At 35.9% G+C, this 17,066-nt stretch overlaps 1 protein-coding gene across 5 annotated transcripts in view; it reads left to right on the plus strand.

Annotated features, from left to right (window-relative positions):
• PAX6 (paired box 6) overlaps window positions 1-14,453 on the plus strand; it is a 29,322-nt gene extending 14,869 nt beyond the window's left edge. For 3 of the 5 annotated variants that reach the window (XM_063438549.1, XM_063438548.1, XM_063438550.1), the window contains 6 exons: window positions 7,542-7,700; window positions 9,346-9,428; window positions 9,706-9,856; window positions 10,088-10,203; window positions 12,756-12,906; window positions 13,463-14,453. In XM_063438549.1, the coding sequence (XP_063294619.1) occupies window positions 7,542-7,700; window positions 9,346-9,428; window positions 9,706-9,856; window positions 10,088-10,203; window positions 12,756-12,906; window positions 13,463-13,548 (746 nt within the window). In that variant the 3' untranslated portion in view covers window positions 13,549-14,453. The remainder of the gene's footprint in view (window positions 1-7,541; window positions 7,701-9,345; window positions 9,429-9,705; window positions 9,857-10,087; window positions 10,204-12,755; window positions 12,907-13,462) is intronic. The other 2 variants (XM_063438551.1, XM_063438552.1) reach the window with 1 other exon arrangement.
• Window positions 14,454-17,066: the final 2,613 nt, after the last annotated feature.

Genomic DNA, 17,066 nt, shown 5'->3' on the forward strand with positions numbered 1-17,066 from the left:
CTCCCCCGTAGGGTAATATATTACACCTTCCCCTGTAGGGTAATATATTACACCTTCCCCTGTAGGGTAATATATTGCACCTTCCCCTGTAGGGTAATATATTACACCTTCCCCTGTAGGGTAATATATTACACCTTCCCCTGTAAGGTAATATATTATACCTTCCCCTGTAGGGTAATATATTATACCTTCCCCTGTAGGGTAATATATTACACCTTCCCCTGTAGGGTAATATATTACACCTTCCCCTGTAGGGTAATATATTATACCTTCCCCTGTAGGGTAATATATTACACCTTCCCCTTTGGGGTAATATATCTCACCTTCCCCTGTAGGGTAATATATTACACCTCCCCCGTAGGGTAATATATTATACCTTCCCCTGTAGGGTAATATATTACACCTTCCCCTTTGGGGTAATATATCTCACCTTCCCCTGTAGGGTAATATATTATACCTTCCCCTGTAGGGTAATATATTATACCTTCCCCTTTGGGGTAATATATCTCACCTTCCCCTGTAGGGTAATATATTACACCTTCCCCTGTAGGGTAATATATTACACCTTCCCCTGTAAGGTAATATATTATACCTTCCCCTGTAAGGTAATATATTACACCTCCCCCGTAGGGTAATATATTACACCTTCCCCTGTAGGGTAATATATTACACCTTCCCCTGTAGGGTAATATATTACACCTCCCCCTGTAGGGTAATATATTATACCTTCCCCTGTAGGGTAATATATTATACCTTCCCCTTTGGGGTAATATATCTCACCTTCCCCTGTAGGGTAATATTTGAGAGGTAATACTGAAGTCTCACTCCTAGCAGATACACATGTTGCTCTCACTGACAGCTGTTGGCTCTCGCAGAGTGAGAGCTGTATTTACTAATCTCTGCCAATATTTGGCATTAACTATATATTTGTTATGTTTGTAACAGTGGAACAGTTTGGGGGCAGGAGAGGGGGCTATTAACCTCCCCCCTCTCCCTCCTCCCAGACTAGGTGCAATAGTCTGAACCTGTCTCTGGCCAGCTTTACGAGGGATCCCGAATAGGAAGCCCAATATCTCCCACAATGGATGTTTCTGTCACACACAAGAATTTGTTATGGGAACAATTCTGTCGCTATGTAATTGCTCATTAGAGATCGTTTTGTTTCTCATTAAGGAGACATGAATAAGCGTCTAGTTGGATGGGACATCTGCAGAAACGTTTCACAGGAGACCTCTGGACACGATACGGCCCTGCTTGCCAATTAGAGATGTCAGGGTTTTAAGATTAGGAACAATATAGGAAGCCTGGAAGATGGGAAGGTGATCCTTATACAAAGTGTCAGCCCATCTCTGGATACCGGGGGCCCCAGGCAGGGCAGGGCAGGGCTGCCTATTCACTAACATGGGAGCTGTGTGGGGAGATAATATTGCGACAGTGCGATATTCCAGAGATAAATGGGACATCATACATCATACAACGTGTTACACACTCACAGGGTATGTGGGGTTACATTGTAACAGTGTGTAGGTACTAACAGGTCATTCAAACAGCAACAATACTGCAAGGTCGCATTGTATATCAATAGGAGAGAGAGAGAGAGGGGGGGGGAGAGAGAGAGAGGGAGAGAGAGCGAGAGAGAGAGGGGGGAGGGAGGGAGAGAGAGGGAAAGGGAGAGAGGTAGCGAGAGTGAGAGAGAGAGAGAGAGAGGGGAGTGAGTGGGGATAGAGAAAGAGAGAGGGAAAGGGAGAGAGAGGAAGAGAGAGAGAGAGACGGAGGGAGAGAGAGACAGAGGGGAGTGGGGAGAGAGAGGGGGAGAGAGAGGGGGGATAGAGAGAGAGACAGAGAGAGAGAGGTAGAGAGAGAGAGGGGGAGAGGGAGAAAAAAAGAGAGGGATAGAGAGAGGGGGAGAGAAAGAGTGAGAGAGGGGTATAGAGAGGGGGAGAGAGTGAGAGGTAGAATGAGATAGGGAGAGGGAGGGAGAGAGAGACAGACAGAGGAAGAGAGAGGGAAAGAGGGAGAGAGAGAGAGAGAGAGAGAGAGAGAGAGAGAGGGGAGGGAGAGACAGAGAGTGAGGGAGAAAGAGGGAGAGAGATGCATTCTCTCACATTCTATTTAGAATTTCCATTCCATGTTCTGTGAATCTCAATCAGTCTTTTAGACTGTGATATTTAGATGGTAACTGTTTCCGGTTTACCATGCTGGGCTCTATTTACTAAATAGCGAGTTTGTAACAGGAAAAAACAAAGAGATAAAAGTTGGGGGGAAATCTGCAAATCGACAGAACTGTTGCTACTCTGCAAACTGACTGTATCAGACAGCATACTGAATATAATGGGCTCTGGACTCGCTGATCACTGGTCCCCAGGAGTAATATAGGCCAGACCGGCAATTAAAGTGTTAAGTGTGTTACAGCCTGTCAGAGCAACACTGTGTCCTCATTCACTTTGTCCATAAATGGAGATATTCAGTTATATAAATTTATATGAGACTTTATGTTTCAGAAAAGCAGGTTATCCCTGAAGATAAATAGGTTAAGTTTAAAAACCCTTGGATACCATTAACCCCTGGGGTGCTGGAGTCTTCAACCATTGCTCCACTGGCACCGAAAGGGTCAAAACATCTTATTTTTTTTTAATCTCATGGGCGAATTTATTAAGTGAGCACTTCCACGTTAAACCCTCACTGACCGAAGGATGAGGACATTATCGAATTGTATTGGGGGTTAATTCGCTAAGGATTTATTGTGAATTCTAAGTAAATTCGGTGATTTATAAAATGTAACGTTATAGCAGCCGAACGGAAACCATGGCTTATTTGTAGAATTTCTCCTGTTTGGTTTTTCGGCCCCAATTCAAATTAATTTAGAATTCACCTTTAATTCCCGACAATCCGCACGTTATTGAATAACTGCTAGATGTGACTTTTTTTATAAAATTGTTCAAATTGTCCAGAGGGAAAAATAATCTTTTTTTTTCCTAATTCCATTATATTCGGTTTGTTGGCGGCTGAGCCGATTCTGTAATAAACTACCAGATTTCTTTAATATATGGAAATCAAACCAGTGTTTTTATGTTCAGTGTCTTTTATTTTTTTTTAATCAAGCCGATTTCGGTAGAATTAATAATATAGTTTTTGTGAATATATTTACAATAATTATTTATTCATTTTACAATAATATTTTATTTATTTATACTTAAAGGTAAATTGAAAACTGCCCTTTTGATTTGACAATTAAATTCGTAGTTCGGTTCATTCTTAAAGTTTTCTAATTTCTAAATATAATTTCTGCTCAAACGATAAATATATATAGTGAATATTTGTTGTATTCTACAATTAAACGTACTTCATTATTACTATCTATGATGAAATTAAAATGGGAATTAAATGTAATTAAATATAAAATATATATTGTAATTAAATTGAAACAGTAAATGTTAATTAGAGATATATTATTATTTCTACATAATATTACACAATGAGATGTCACACTAATATAATCCAAAAAGCTAATTCCTATCACACACAATTTTACATTTTAATTTAAAAAAATCTATTTAAGGGTTAATTTGCTAAATATGGAATTTATCCTGGTGGATCTCCCCTATGCTATTCCTCTCTCCCAATAATGTGCTTTTTGTTGCCCAGAATGGTTGCCAGAGCTGTAGAGCCATTACTCAGGAAAGCATAAGGTAAGGGCTAGGTCTCAGAGGGAGCAAGTATGGTCCCAATATTAGCAACACCATTGCAACAATGGCTGCAATAATTGACACACAAGACTTGACAGGACAAAAAGAGACATCTCGGTCTGGGGGGAAATTCTCCAGCGATTTAGTGGTTTTAGAGATCACTAAAATACTTTTTCTCATCTTTTTTTTTCTTTCTTCCTCTCTTATAAGACTAAAGCCCTCTATAGGATTTAACAAAAATTCCCTTTTCACCAGATGCTTCTCATGTTTTGATCCCATCTCCCAGCTGAAATGTGCAGGACTCGTTCCTTGCTTTTGCTTGTTTTCTGCTTCACTGATTGAGACACTAAGAAACCCAGGAATGATTTTATTTCTCAGAGTCACACCCCCCCCCCCCCCCCCCCCTTCATCCCCAAATCCCACAGTTCGCGTCAGATGGTCTGGCTATAGGATAATACGAGTACATTCACTCTCCCTTTTAGGGATTAGGACTGGAGGGAGGGACAGGGGACTGAGCAAGTCTCTCTCAGAGTTTATATACAGACCTTAAAAAAGATCTTCATTGAGTGTTGGTTGTTGATTTTTTGTAATTCAATATGAGAACTCCACACACTGGCATTATCTCATGTCACAAAACATCCTGAAAGGGTTAAAGGAGACTATAGGCCTGTTTTATTGATGTGGCTAGATTAACCCCTCTAGTACTGGGACCAGTTCTGGCAGCAAGGGGTTCATGCTATTTCCATGAGAGCAATGGAATGTATTTAACTAGAGGGTTTATTTACTAAACAGCAGTTTAAGGTGAGCAGAGACCCAGTCTGTACATTTTTGGGTCAGTAATTCAGAGTGACTGGACTGGATTTAAAAAAAAATAAAAAAATGATTTTGTACATTACCATTTAGTCTCTGACTAATACATAGATCACAATCTTGCCATGAATTGTATTCTTTTTTTTTCTTGTTAAATAGTGAGATTTCAAGCTTTCATTAAATTGAATCATTTACATGCTGCCTGAAAAAGACCTAGAGTCCCTTATATTATGTTCTGTTTTATATAAATTAATTTATCTCCATATAAATGCACAGATATCTTCACACCTGCACCTCTGAAATCATGTTAGATATATCTGATGTAATGTGACTATTTCTTAATAAACATAATAATAATAATAATGACAATAATAATAATAATGATGATAAACATAAAAATAATGATAATAATAATAATAATAATAATAATGATAAAAAATAATGATAGTAATAAACATAATAATAATAATAATAATAATAATAATGATAAACATAATAATAATAATAATAATAATAATAATGATAAAAAATAATGATAATAATAATAATAATAATAATAAAAGCAGGGTTCCCACACAACCACCCAAATGCCTATAACTACTATTCCAGTAAGCATTATTACAATTATACTTTTACATTTATGGCCTAAAAGCTTACATAGGCCTACGTGATGATATTCTGGAGTGTAATCACTAAAAGGTTTTGGTGACTTGTGAACAAACTAGAATAATTTAGGATTTAATTTCAGAACTGCAAAAAAAAATCCAAAAAAAAAATCACATTTTTCCCAACTCATTCTTTTTTGTCCTACATTTTACAAGTCTGTTGACAAGTCCCCACAATTCGCTGTTTAGTAAATAGATCCCCTCTCCATGTCATCCCCTCGTAATGTGAAAGTTAATGTCCACCTGTTTCTATATTGTGTTGAGAAAAAAAACTCTTGAGAGTATCACAGCCCACTTAATCAATTAAACCCACTCTAGACTTTGCCACCAAAACACTCCAAACGCCACACATCAGATTGGAAGAGTAAATAGAAGTTTTAGGCTAATATGTGAGATGAAGCTTAGCTAATCTTAAGTGAGCACTTTCTTCCTAATGCTGCTGTGTAAATAGCTTGAGAGTGTATGGAGCTGCCCCATTGACAAATTTAGGTGTTATTTTCCCCCTCTGGTCCTAAAGAAAAAAAAAATCCCATATAGCTATGAGTAGGCCAACTCTGAGGACAGTGATTAATGATAGACAGAGCATAAAGGTTAACATACTTCATTGCAAAGTCTGTTGACTGGACCCCTTGTGACACAATGTAGGTCTCTACAAACTTCAAGAGAATCCTTTTGTCTAGGCCTCTCTGATTGTGTCTTCAAAATTCTGCCCACGAAAGTTTGCCAACCCTCCTGTTCCAAGTGTTTAATAGTTTCTCTTACGCTGAAGGTATTGTGTCTTTTTGAAAGGCAGCCCCTTTACCATTCAAGTGTTGGTGGCAATCTCAATAGTGCTGCAGACCTCCATATGCTAGCCACTGTAGTTGAATCCAACTGTTTGAAATGTTTTAAAACCCCAAACATTCCCTTCCTTTTTAAACTGTTTGAAAAGATTCCCAATTCCTTTCACTCACAATTCTCTTAACCCTTAGAAGGCAGCACTATTGTGCAATGATCCCACTCTGAAGTCAATTCCCACCATATTTAAACAGAGAAAATATTACTTCTGCCAAGCAAAGAGAATTTCAATCGTCAATCGTATTTTTTTTTCATTTATTTTAGTATTTAGCGATTTGTTTTCAAAACAGCCCTAAAATAATTGGCTCACACTATCCATAATATACTTTCTAAAGTCAAATTTCTCGTTGCTTTACAATAGCAGTAATCATTAGTACCATTGCATTTAGTCATTTCTTTTCTATTAATATTTATTAGTATTTTTATTGTTTTAGGTTGGGTGAGGTGACATTCTACCCACCTTTATAAATGATCAAAATAAGATTTTAAAAAAAGAAAAATCTATATTTTACATTCTAATAAATAGGATAGTAACGGTGACTTATTTTAAATTAAAAAAAAATATTCAGTGCATTAATTAAATATACTTTAAATTTGATATGTATATGGTTAGTTAGTTACTGAAGTCACTACAATCTGTACTCAAATTATATGGTATTTTTTTTCAAGAAATCATACTTTTCAGCAACATATTACAAAGAATGGACAGTCCCTTTATCTAAATATAAATTCCCATTTTGTGCAATTATAGGCTGCTCTTGGTGATGATATAATTACAACTGTGCTCTGTAATAGGTGTCAGGAAAATGCAGGATCATACAATAGTTGAATAAAATTGTAGAACAATAGCAATACTTCTAAATTCAGAACCTCTAAAATGAAATTGACTGTGCAGAATTCAAATAAAAAACGAGATAAATATTTCTTTTAAACATTGCAAGCTTGGTTTGAGACTTCATTAGCATTTCCCACAAACCTACGAACATTTCATTGATTAGAATTAATGATTATAGATGAGCAAGTTAAAATAAAAACCTGTAGTATATTTTTAGTTTTTTTTTTAAATATTTTTTGTTTAACATTTTATTAATTGCTACATACAACTGGTCTAACTGGAAACTTGTAACACATTTTTTTTTTAACACAAATGTTCACATTGTGAAGGTACGAGCAAGTTGCTATGGAAAATAACTAGCTAGCTAGCTTATTCTACCCAGAATCCATTGCCATGACAGCAAATGTACTATTTTGTGAGTTTTAGTAGAATACGAAGGGTATTTTTACTAAATAGAACATTGGGGCGACCTGAGAACCCACATTGACATTCGTGGAAAAGTAGATTTTTTATGAAGTGAATGAACCCCTAAATTATTAATGTTAACCTTTTGGGGTATGTGAAAAGCCTACTGAAATGTTAACGCATTTTCTATGTAAAATATTTTATTATTATTACTATGTTTTGTTTCGAACATAATGGTGACAATTGCCCAATATAATGTGAATTGGTTAACTTCACTAAATTGCACGTGTTTTTGCATTTCAGATGGATGTCCGCAGCCAGAAGGAGGGGCGGAGAATACAAATTCCATCAGCTCCAACGGGGAAGATTCGGATGAGGCTCAGATGAGACTTCAACTGAAAAGAAAGCTTCAAAGAAACAGAACTTCGTTTACCCAGGAACAAATAGAGGCTTTAGAAAAAGGTGTGTATTCATCGATATCAATATAGTTTAAACAAGAAATAAACAAGAATAAACTAACTAAAGAACGCATGGTGATAAGACGAGATCCAAACTGCAACGTTTAGGCCAAAATATCGGAGTTGAAATATAATAAATCCAACCTAGATAATTTAAAGATTTTAGTCCCCTTGGCTAAATTATCCTAAATTTTGCAAGTCTTCACATATAGTTATTTATTGAATAGAGCCCATAATCTCCCTACTTAGCATACATATGTATTGTATTATTGCAATTAGTACAAGTAGAGAGTGATCGGGTTTTTGGTCGTAAAGATGGGCCTTAAAACGCGTTGGGCCTTAAAATTTAGAAAAATTTCCCTGCTGCTGTTTTTGAAAAAAATGAATAAAAATAGAACAATTGGCAGCATTATTCTGAGCTGTTCTAGCAGTATATAGTGTATTGTAAATAAAATGTATCATCTTAGACACTACACAGAATATCAGCACTGCTAATGGATTTGTAAAAAATGTTTTATAGTGTAAAAGACAAAACTTACAAATTTACAAAGCTTTAAGTCAGTGCTTGCTTGAATACATATGCCAATTAAGGGATATTATAGCCAACAAAACAACTTTATCTTAATGAAGAAGTTTGGGTGTATATAGATTATGCCCCTGCAGTCTCACTGCTCAATTTTTTGCCATTTAGAAGTTAAATCATTCTTGTATCTGTCCATGCATCTCTAGCCACAACATCCCTGGTCATGACTCACAAAGTCTGCATGAAAAAAATGGGTTATTTTCAATCTAATCTTAACTGACTTTACTCTTAGCACTATATTAAACTTTAATCACACCCAGGAGGCTCTTGCAGACTCTAGAAGGTATTTAACAGAGCAGGAGATACAAAAATTCCAAGTTAAATGGATTGTACAAAAAAATAAGTTTAAACATTAGATCTCACTTTACAGGAAGTGTTTTGAAAGGCTGTGTAAGTCACATGCAAGGAGGTGTGGCTAGGGCTGCATAAACAAAGTAATTTAACTCTAAGATGGCAGAGAATTTAGACAGTGAGATTGGTGGGGCATGATCTATACACCATAACAGCTTCATTAAGCTAATTTTTTTGGGTGACTATAGTGTCCCTTAATACCATTTAGATTTAAACGTTTTACCCATTAAGGACAAATGTTTGTTCTATATTGTAGATCTGTGCCATTCAGCAGGAATGTTGTCAGGTTCTACGGAGCTACAGATTCTAAATAGGTTGGGTTCATGGAAAAGATTGTCATGCCAGCTTGTTAAGTGATTGGCCTCTAAGGGGGCTGCACACGCATTAATATGCCACCTCTTATTTTTATGTCCATATCCAGAAATATTTATAGAAAGGAGACACAGAGAAAACTCTGCTCATGTGAAGAATGCTGTAGGAAGTAGATAATTGTAAAATTGTATCCCACAGGTATAGGACTCTGCAGACGTTAGTTGTGAAACTCGGTATAGCATGTATAAATGGCAGTAAATATATTATTGAAAGTAAAATTCATATTCTTAGCTAGATGTGTGTTTCTAAAAGGATTTCGGATCATTTTAAGTAAGAGACAGTTCCTTTTTTTTTTTTTTCCTATAATTTCTCGTTATTAACCTGCTCATCCATATGCTTTCAGAATTCGAACGGACCCATTATCCCGATGTGTTTGCCAGAGAAAGATTAGCTGCCAAAATAGACTTGCCAGAAGCGAGGATACAGGTAACTGTTACTATGTAATTAAATATGATGTTTGACCCCAAGTGTAAACTGCATTTCATTTATTTCCAAGCAAACCAGTCATCTGGATATGAGACGCAGACCCTACGAACGTATATCTCTATTTATAGGAATCATAATGGGTGTCGGGAGAAAGGGGGGAGGTGGATTCTTTTAGAAAACAGACCTTCGCACTATTCCGTTACTCCTCAACATAAATTTATGTATATGTGGCTTCGTGTGGAGAATAAACAGTGTGTGTGTGTATTGTTTCTTGTAGGTATGGTTCTCTAATCGACGGGCAAAATGGCGAAGAGAGGAAAAATTGCGCAATCAGAGAAGACAAGCCAGTAACACGCCAAGTCATATTCCCATAAGCAGCAGTTTCAGCACCAGTGTCTATCAACCAATTCCGCAACCCACCACGCCAGGTGAGGGGACCAGACTGTCCATACGAACACTGTTACTGTGTAGAATCCTGTCTATGGCAATATTCTAAAAGGGAAACAATCCCCGCGGATACCAATGAGATGTTCCTGTTTATTGTTCTCTCTTTAGAATATTGTCCCAGAATTGAGCTTGACATATTTACTCCCAGTCTTCGTCTAAGACATTCCCTAAGCTCTGGATAGTTATCGTGTTTCCTTTGTTCTTTCCTGCAGTCTCCTCATTCACATCAGGCTCCATGCTGGGAAGAACAGACACAGCTCTGACAAACTCATACAGCGCTTTACCACCCATGCCCAGCTTCACAATGGCAAACAACCTGCCTATGCAAGTGAGTACACTAATAGCTGAAAAATCCAAGCTTAACCAGCATTTTACTTGTTTAATGTTATATATCGTGCACACGGATTATTGATTGTAGGTGTAATATAGCACAATGACTTTAATAAGATTTTAAATGAGCTCCAAGGAGGGACCAACATAGTTGACCTGTAATGCAAAAAGAACCAGCACTAAATTATTACAAAATATATTCTCATTGTTCTAAGTAACTTTTAAATGCACCAGATGATGCTGGTCCATAGGGGCAGGTGGGTAGCACCACCCAAGTTTTTACTGCAAAAATAAATAAATAAATAAACAAACAACTATAACAACTGATAAGTGAGCTAGAAAAACATGTTTGTCATGATTGTAACAGCTGTTTTTTATCCGCCTCGTTATTAATAACTGGAGTTGCAGCTGGTTTTAAAAGGACCTGGGATTCCATGAGGTTAAGTGGGTAAAACCCTAGAATTCGGGGTGGGGGAGCACCCGCTCATCTTTAAACATCACCAACCACCACTGAGAAGCACTAAGGCATAACATGAAAGCAAAACGATAGCCATTCTCCTAGGAGTTATGCAGATAATTGTATTTGGGGATAAATGTTCCGTAGTTTTTCCAGTTGCATTTTCTCCATCTAAAAGGTCCTTCTAATGTTTATTAAATAATAAAATATATAATATAGCCAATTTGCAAGCAATCTATATCTACTCTGTTATGGTTAGAGAAATCCTCACAGCGTGATGTCGACTCATTGGTTAGTAAATAGACCAATAGGGGGTTATTCAATATAGTGAACATTGTAAAAAAAAAAAAAAATGACAAGGAAATCGCACATTTTAAGCCAAATCGGGCAAACAGCTGTATATATATATATATAAATATATTTTTTTTACAATTTGGCAATTACTGGCTTAAATGTATAATTCCTTTGCCAACACAAAACAAATGCAAGCTTGGTAAATAACCCCACCAGTCTCAAAGCATGGTTTCATTGCTTGAGTTTAGACCACACGGTTCACTTACTGAGCAAACTGTAGTGAATTGAAAACTGATTTGTAAGATTTGTGCTAAAATAGTGACGTTATATTTGGTTAGAATTGGTAAGTGTTTTGCAGGACCGTGAGCAAATATTTCTACAAGGGCTCACTTTCTTGCAAATCTATCCATTTATATATTTGGAGAAATCATTTTTGAAACTTTACTAAATCCTCTGGTTGGAATCAATATGAATCACACCTCTGATGTGCAATGACCTGTTATGAGAGAGAGATGCACACTAACACAGTTTATTCTTTGTCACAATATGGGTTTTGATTTATCTTTAGCAGAAATCCTATCCTGTGCCGTGATCACAATTCTATTCAAAATTGACATATAGCAATGTATATTTGTGCTCTTAGCATCTATCAAGCCATTCATTCTGCTTGATAAAACATACTGGAAGGTCAAGCTGTCCAGATGAAATTTCTTTTGACTAGAAAAAAAGCCCACAAAACATTGGCAGTTTCATTCAGTACACAACGACAATATGTCAATTTTCCATAGAACACATTAACTGTATGGTGGTAGACAGAATATTTTCATTTTATATCTATCTGCAATTTAATATCCATTCAATCATATCGTCCCCATGTACTAACAGACACATTTATGCACAAATATAAGCACAACCATAAAAACTGTGTGTGTGTGTGTGTGTGTGCATTATTTTATTTAGATCTAAAACACTATAATCCTGAACATTGTGATTAAAGTGAACCGTATAGGAACAGGTTCAGTTAGTAATTTAACTTGCCCCATTCTGTGCATATAGCACAACCAGCACATGTTGTGTTCAATTTCTTGCAACTTTATTACTAATACAAACAATGCACAAACTATTTATAATGATCGCCATCTTTGAAAAAGTGTTACAGTAGACACCGGCTAATTACATTTTCATTCAGGCTACTGATGCTTTGAGTGTTTCAGGGCTATTTTCTAGCTATGCACTCCAGAAATCAGTAGAATATACGGTATTTAGAACTAGCTATTCTGTCACAATGCATCATTGTTTTCATTTTGTATTTATTTATTTTTTTGTTGCCTTTATATCTTAATTTCTTTTTAGCGCTAATACTTTATTTAGAACAAGATGACAATTCTATTTAGAACAACGATGACTCATGATTTTTCTTTACCCCCCCCCCCCCCCCCCTAAAAAACCCAAACATTATAATTTACATCTCGGCATGCTTGGCATTATTATAAACCGAAGCTCCACCCACATCCCGTCCACACAATAAGACACATTTCACTGTAGAAGTAGTGTCAGTGACACACACACACACACACACACATTCACAACCTTTGGAACTGTGAGAGTGCGTGTAAATACATAATATCAGTGCATTTATCACCCTCTGGCTTTCAAAGGGTTCCCAAACATGCGCACACAAGCACATCTCTCTTATATTAAGTCCCAGACGGGCAGATGTTGGATACAGGAGGTGCAGTGATTGTGTTTAATTCACAAATTTCACTGAGTAGTAATTTGAATTTTCTTTCTTCTTCCAGCCCCCTGTACCCAGCCAGGCATCCACCTATTCATGCATGCTACCCACAAGTCCATCTGTAAATGGGCGGAGCTATGATACATACACACCTCCCCACATGCAGACACACATGAACAGCCAGCCAATGGGTACATCTGGCACCAACTCGACAGGTAGGAATTAGTTTGTTTTACCCCCTTTGACACATCGCATACACAGCCACCTGTGAGTGGGTTTATCCACACATATCCACACAGTACAGTGCCAATTTAATGTAGTGTTTGTTCTGCTACAACCCCCCAGCATCCAATATTTATAAAAAAAATATATAAATATAAACACTTGAATGTCACACTTTTTACAGCATGAGTAATAAACAGCCAGAGTTCTAACCACAAGACACCCAACGCTTCATGTCTGCATGACAAGAGCAATTGTGGCAGAGACGCTTACGTCAGCCTCAAAGAGCTTTGACCTCCAACCCAATTCTGTAGCTACAAATAACTGCGTATAGCACTGGAGGCATTATTTTTCGGAGTGAGTTCCAGGAAAAATTAACAACCGTTGTGTTTAGAACTCTGCAAATTAACCAATATATAAATTGTATCAATATAATCATCTATGATGATCTAAATGATGACGAACCTGAGAGTGCATGATTTATACACTGAAAGCAAAAACAGACTTTTTCACAACATCAAGCAATAACGACTATTGTTTTTCTCACAGGTCTCATTTCCCCTGGAGTGTCAGTCCCAGTACAAGTACCCGGCAGTGAGCCTGACATGTCTCAATACTGGCCAAGACTACAGTAAAAATCGTGTTAATTTAACCAATGACTTTATGGAAAATAATTGGATGTTCAGCAGTATTTTATAAACAAGGTTTGACTGGAAAATTACTTCTGCACAGTAACTGTGCCATGGTTCTCTTGGAGAGACTGAATCATCGACTTTTGCACATTGACGCCATTATATCAGTTGGAACAAATCTTCATTTTGATATCCAAACTTTTATCCATTTGATGTAATATTTGTAAATTGACATTTGTATGTTGAGATGAACAGAACAACATGGATGGATCTGATCTGCATTGGTCATGCAAACATTTTTTTAGTGTATTTTTTTTTTTTTTTAAGAAAGCCATGATCAAGCCACGAAAAATTTGAAACATTTTATCAAGATATATCGATATCGACTACTGATTTTGTTTTTACATGGACCAATGCTCCACATTTGTATCAAGCCCTTCGCATAGAGTGCAAAATGGAACTGTTGTCACGACGCCCCCATCCCCCAAATCTCCCTGTGGTTTCCCCAAAGGTTGATATTGTTTCCAAAAACAAAAAAAAAAGGTAAAAAGAAAAATTGACGAGAAAGATGTTTGGTAGATGAAAGGTAGATTGTGTCTTCGATATAATCCAGTTTGTTTTATGTCGAAATGTACGTTTTTTTTTTGTCTTCCCTAGAAATCCCCCAGAACGATTTCTATAATAAAGTTAATTTCATTTATATTTGACAACGATATTGTATAGATGTTTTATACACATTTCCATGCATCATGCGTTTTATTTTTTTGTTGTTGTTTTTTTTTTTGATCAACAAATCGTTTTACTGTTCCTAGATAGATTGTACAAAAATGTTCACAGTCCAATCATTCCTGTGCATTTAGAGCATTCCTTATACCAATTAAAAATGCTTGCAAGAGTTTTCAAGTTAAGTGTTTTTCAAGTTGTTCAAAACTACATATCAATTTTAACCATTGTTGATTGTAAAAACCATACCAAAGCCTTTGTATCTCCTTTATTATATTATTTCATTTTAATCCTCTAACGTGGTGTTGCAAATTTTGTTACCAGTTTGGTATTAATTCAATTTTGTTTTAATTGTAATTTATTTTTTAAATAAATTAGGGAAACTGAAAGAGATCTTCTCAAACATTTTAAATGATCAATTCGATTAGTTTTGATTTATTTAAAAGTCTCGTAGACAGAAGCTATTGAGTAAACTTCTTTACGACGTCATGTTCATTGGTGCAGAAGTTTAGCACGTCCATTGGTGATCATGTATGCATGAAATCGAACAGAAGGCCCCGCATATCGCTTAAGAGACCCTTAGCTTCATATTCCTTGCTAAAGAATGGTGACAGCTGATTGGCTGTGAATACCGAATGGGTGGAGCAACGTCTGCACGGTGGCTGTATCATTATCAGTAGTCTGTTTGTTCATATAAATATAAATTTATTGCTGTTGTTGTTGCATATGGGTGTTTGATTTATCTGGACAAGGTTCAGATTCATTTTTATTCTGGCACAAAAAGAAAATAAAACGTCAAAAAAGTATTTAGGGTTTAACTCAATATGTTAAAAAAAAGGATGTTAAGTATTTGGATGTTATAACTAATTGGAATTCTGGGACAATTATTTCAGCAGTTGAATATAGTGTTATGTTGCTTAAACATAGTTTAATTATTATATCACTCGAGTAAGTATAGTACGGTTTGTGCAGAAGATGGTTTGGGACCAAACTGTCAAAATGAAGTTTTTCAGATCAGAGAGATTTTTGGGTTTGTGTGCTCTCCTAATCTTGTCTGAAAGGTCTAAGTATTTTACAAAACCATGTATAACAGCAGACATTTAGATGCAATAATGTATTATGACAACAAATAATTTGGAACAATAATACAAATCAACGTTATATACATGGAGACATTTACGCTATCACATTGTATGTTCCTTTCAACACCTCAATTGGACAACACTGTAACCTAGAGCGATATTTCAAGGTTCTATACACAACTTGACTTGTTCGAGGCTAGCTCTGTTTTCTTTTTTTTTTTTTTTGCATATTGTTTTTATTTAAGATAATTACAAACATACAAAAAATAGACATTGTGCTGTAGTAACAACAAAACAATTGTCTATATAGTTAAATAGCCTGGCTATACAATTGCTAATCAAACTAATTACAATGTATATATTTTTTTTTACTTTTAATTTTGCTTATAAAGTTACAGATAAAACACAAGAGACGCATCAAAAGAATAGCAATGACATAAAACATAAGCTAAAATAATGAGCACAGTACAGCACAGGTAGTAACTACACGTCTTGGTAATAAGATGGCTAGAATTAAAGTTGCATTTTAATGAACGCAGACCATTTTTAAGGAGGCATTTACAGTGTTGATAAAATAATATGAGTACAGGATTAAAACGAAAAAAACTAAAATAAAATAAAAAATCTTTTCTTGAAACCATAAAGACCTCTCAAATTTAGGGAGTTCTGTGTTTGTGTGTGTTGCCGGTCACTAATTTTACGTTTTCCTGCTTTATCTCGGGTAAATGGTTTGTTTGAATAACAAATGTATATAACCAGGCTAAGCCTGTTGTGACAGATTAGGGGATGCTCATTATAAAAACTGCCTTTCCTACACCTTGTTAGGGAGATCTTAATGGGTGTCATGGGAAACCACGTTTTCAGGACAAAGGTTTCCATACAATCTTAAGTTGGTCTAAATGAAATCAATACATTTATTGTATCTTTTTTTTTTTTTGGGTTGAATCATGTGACACAGGTTGCAAGTCTGAAAAATGTATTACGCAACCCATAAAAAAAAATGGACACAATGACTCACGAGGTAGCTTAACAACTTATAGTCATACCTACCCTATACACCACAACTTAGACACGCAGACTGTATTGTTGGGCCTACCAAGCACTAAAAGGCACATGTATGTACATAAAAAACAAAAAATGCGTAGTTACCCGATAGCCATACTTTGTCGTGAAATGTTATTTTTTTTATGCGTGCCCCAGCTGTTGTGGCGTTGCACACTCATTTGTTATATTTAAAACGCAACAAAAATAAAGAATTAAAAAAAAAAAATGGACAGCACAGATTTAAAATATATTGGTTCAAGAAAATCTACTTTTACTAAGCAAAGCATAAAAACCTTTGAAACATGTTCCATAACCAGCTTGTCACGGATCTTATTATCTACCCGTGACTGGTTTTTACACACATGTAATTCATAGAGTCTCTTTATTTACGAGTGATTTGACATAAGAAGTTACAAAATGATCAACCAATCAGGAATAAAAGTCTAAATGCATGCTGGGAATTAATAAGATCTAAGTTTAGGTTGCAGATAATGTAAAGGACACCTGTCACTGTACAAGACTATTAATATTACTTTTCTTTATCCCCATACATTTAGCAAATATGTTTTGTGAGGTCTTAAAAATAAAATTTTAAATGGAAATCCATTTACCTATACTGGACCTGGGTGTCTCCATGTCGGCTCCTGTCAATCATCTTTTTAAATGTTGCCA

This window comes from Pelobates fuscus, chromosome 12 (assembly GCF_036172605.1).
Source record: "Pelobates fuscus isolate aPelFus1 chromosome 12, aPelFus1.pri, whole genome shotgun sequence".
NCBI lineage: Eukaryota > Metazoa > Chordata > Amphibia > Anura > Pelobatidae > Pelobates > Pelobates fuscus.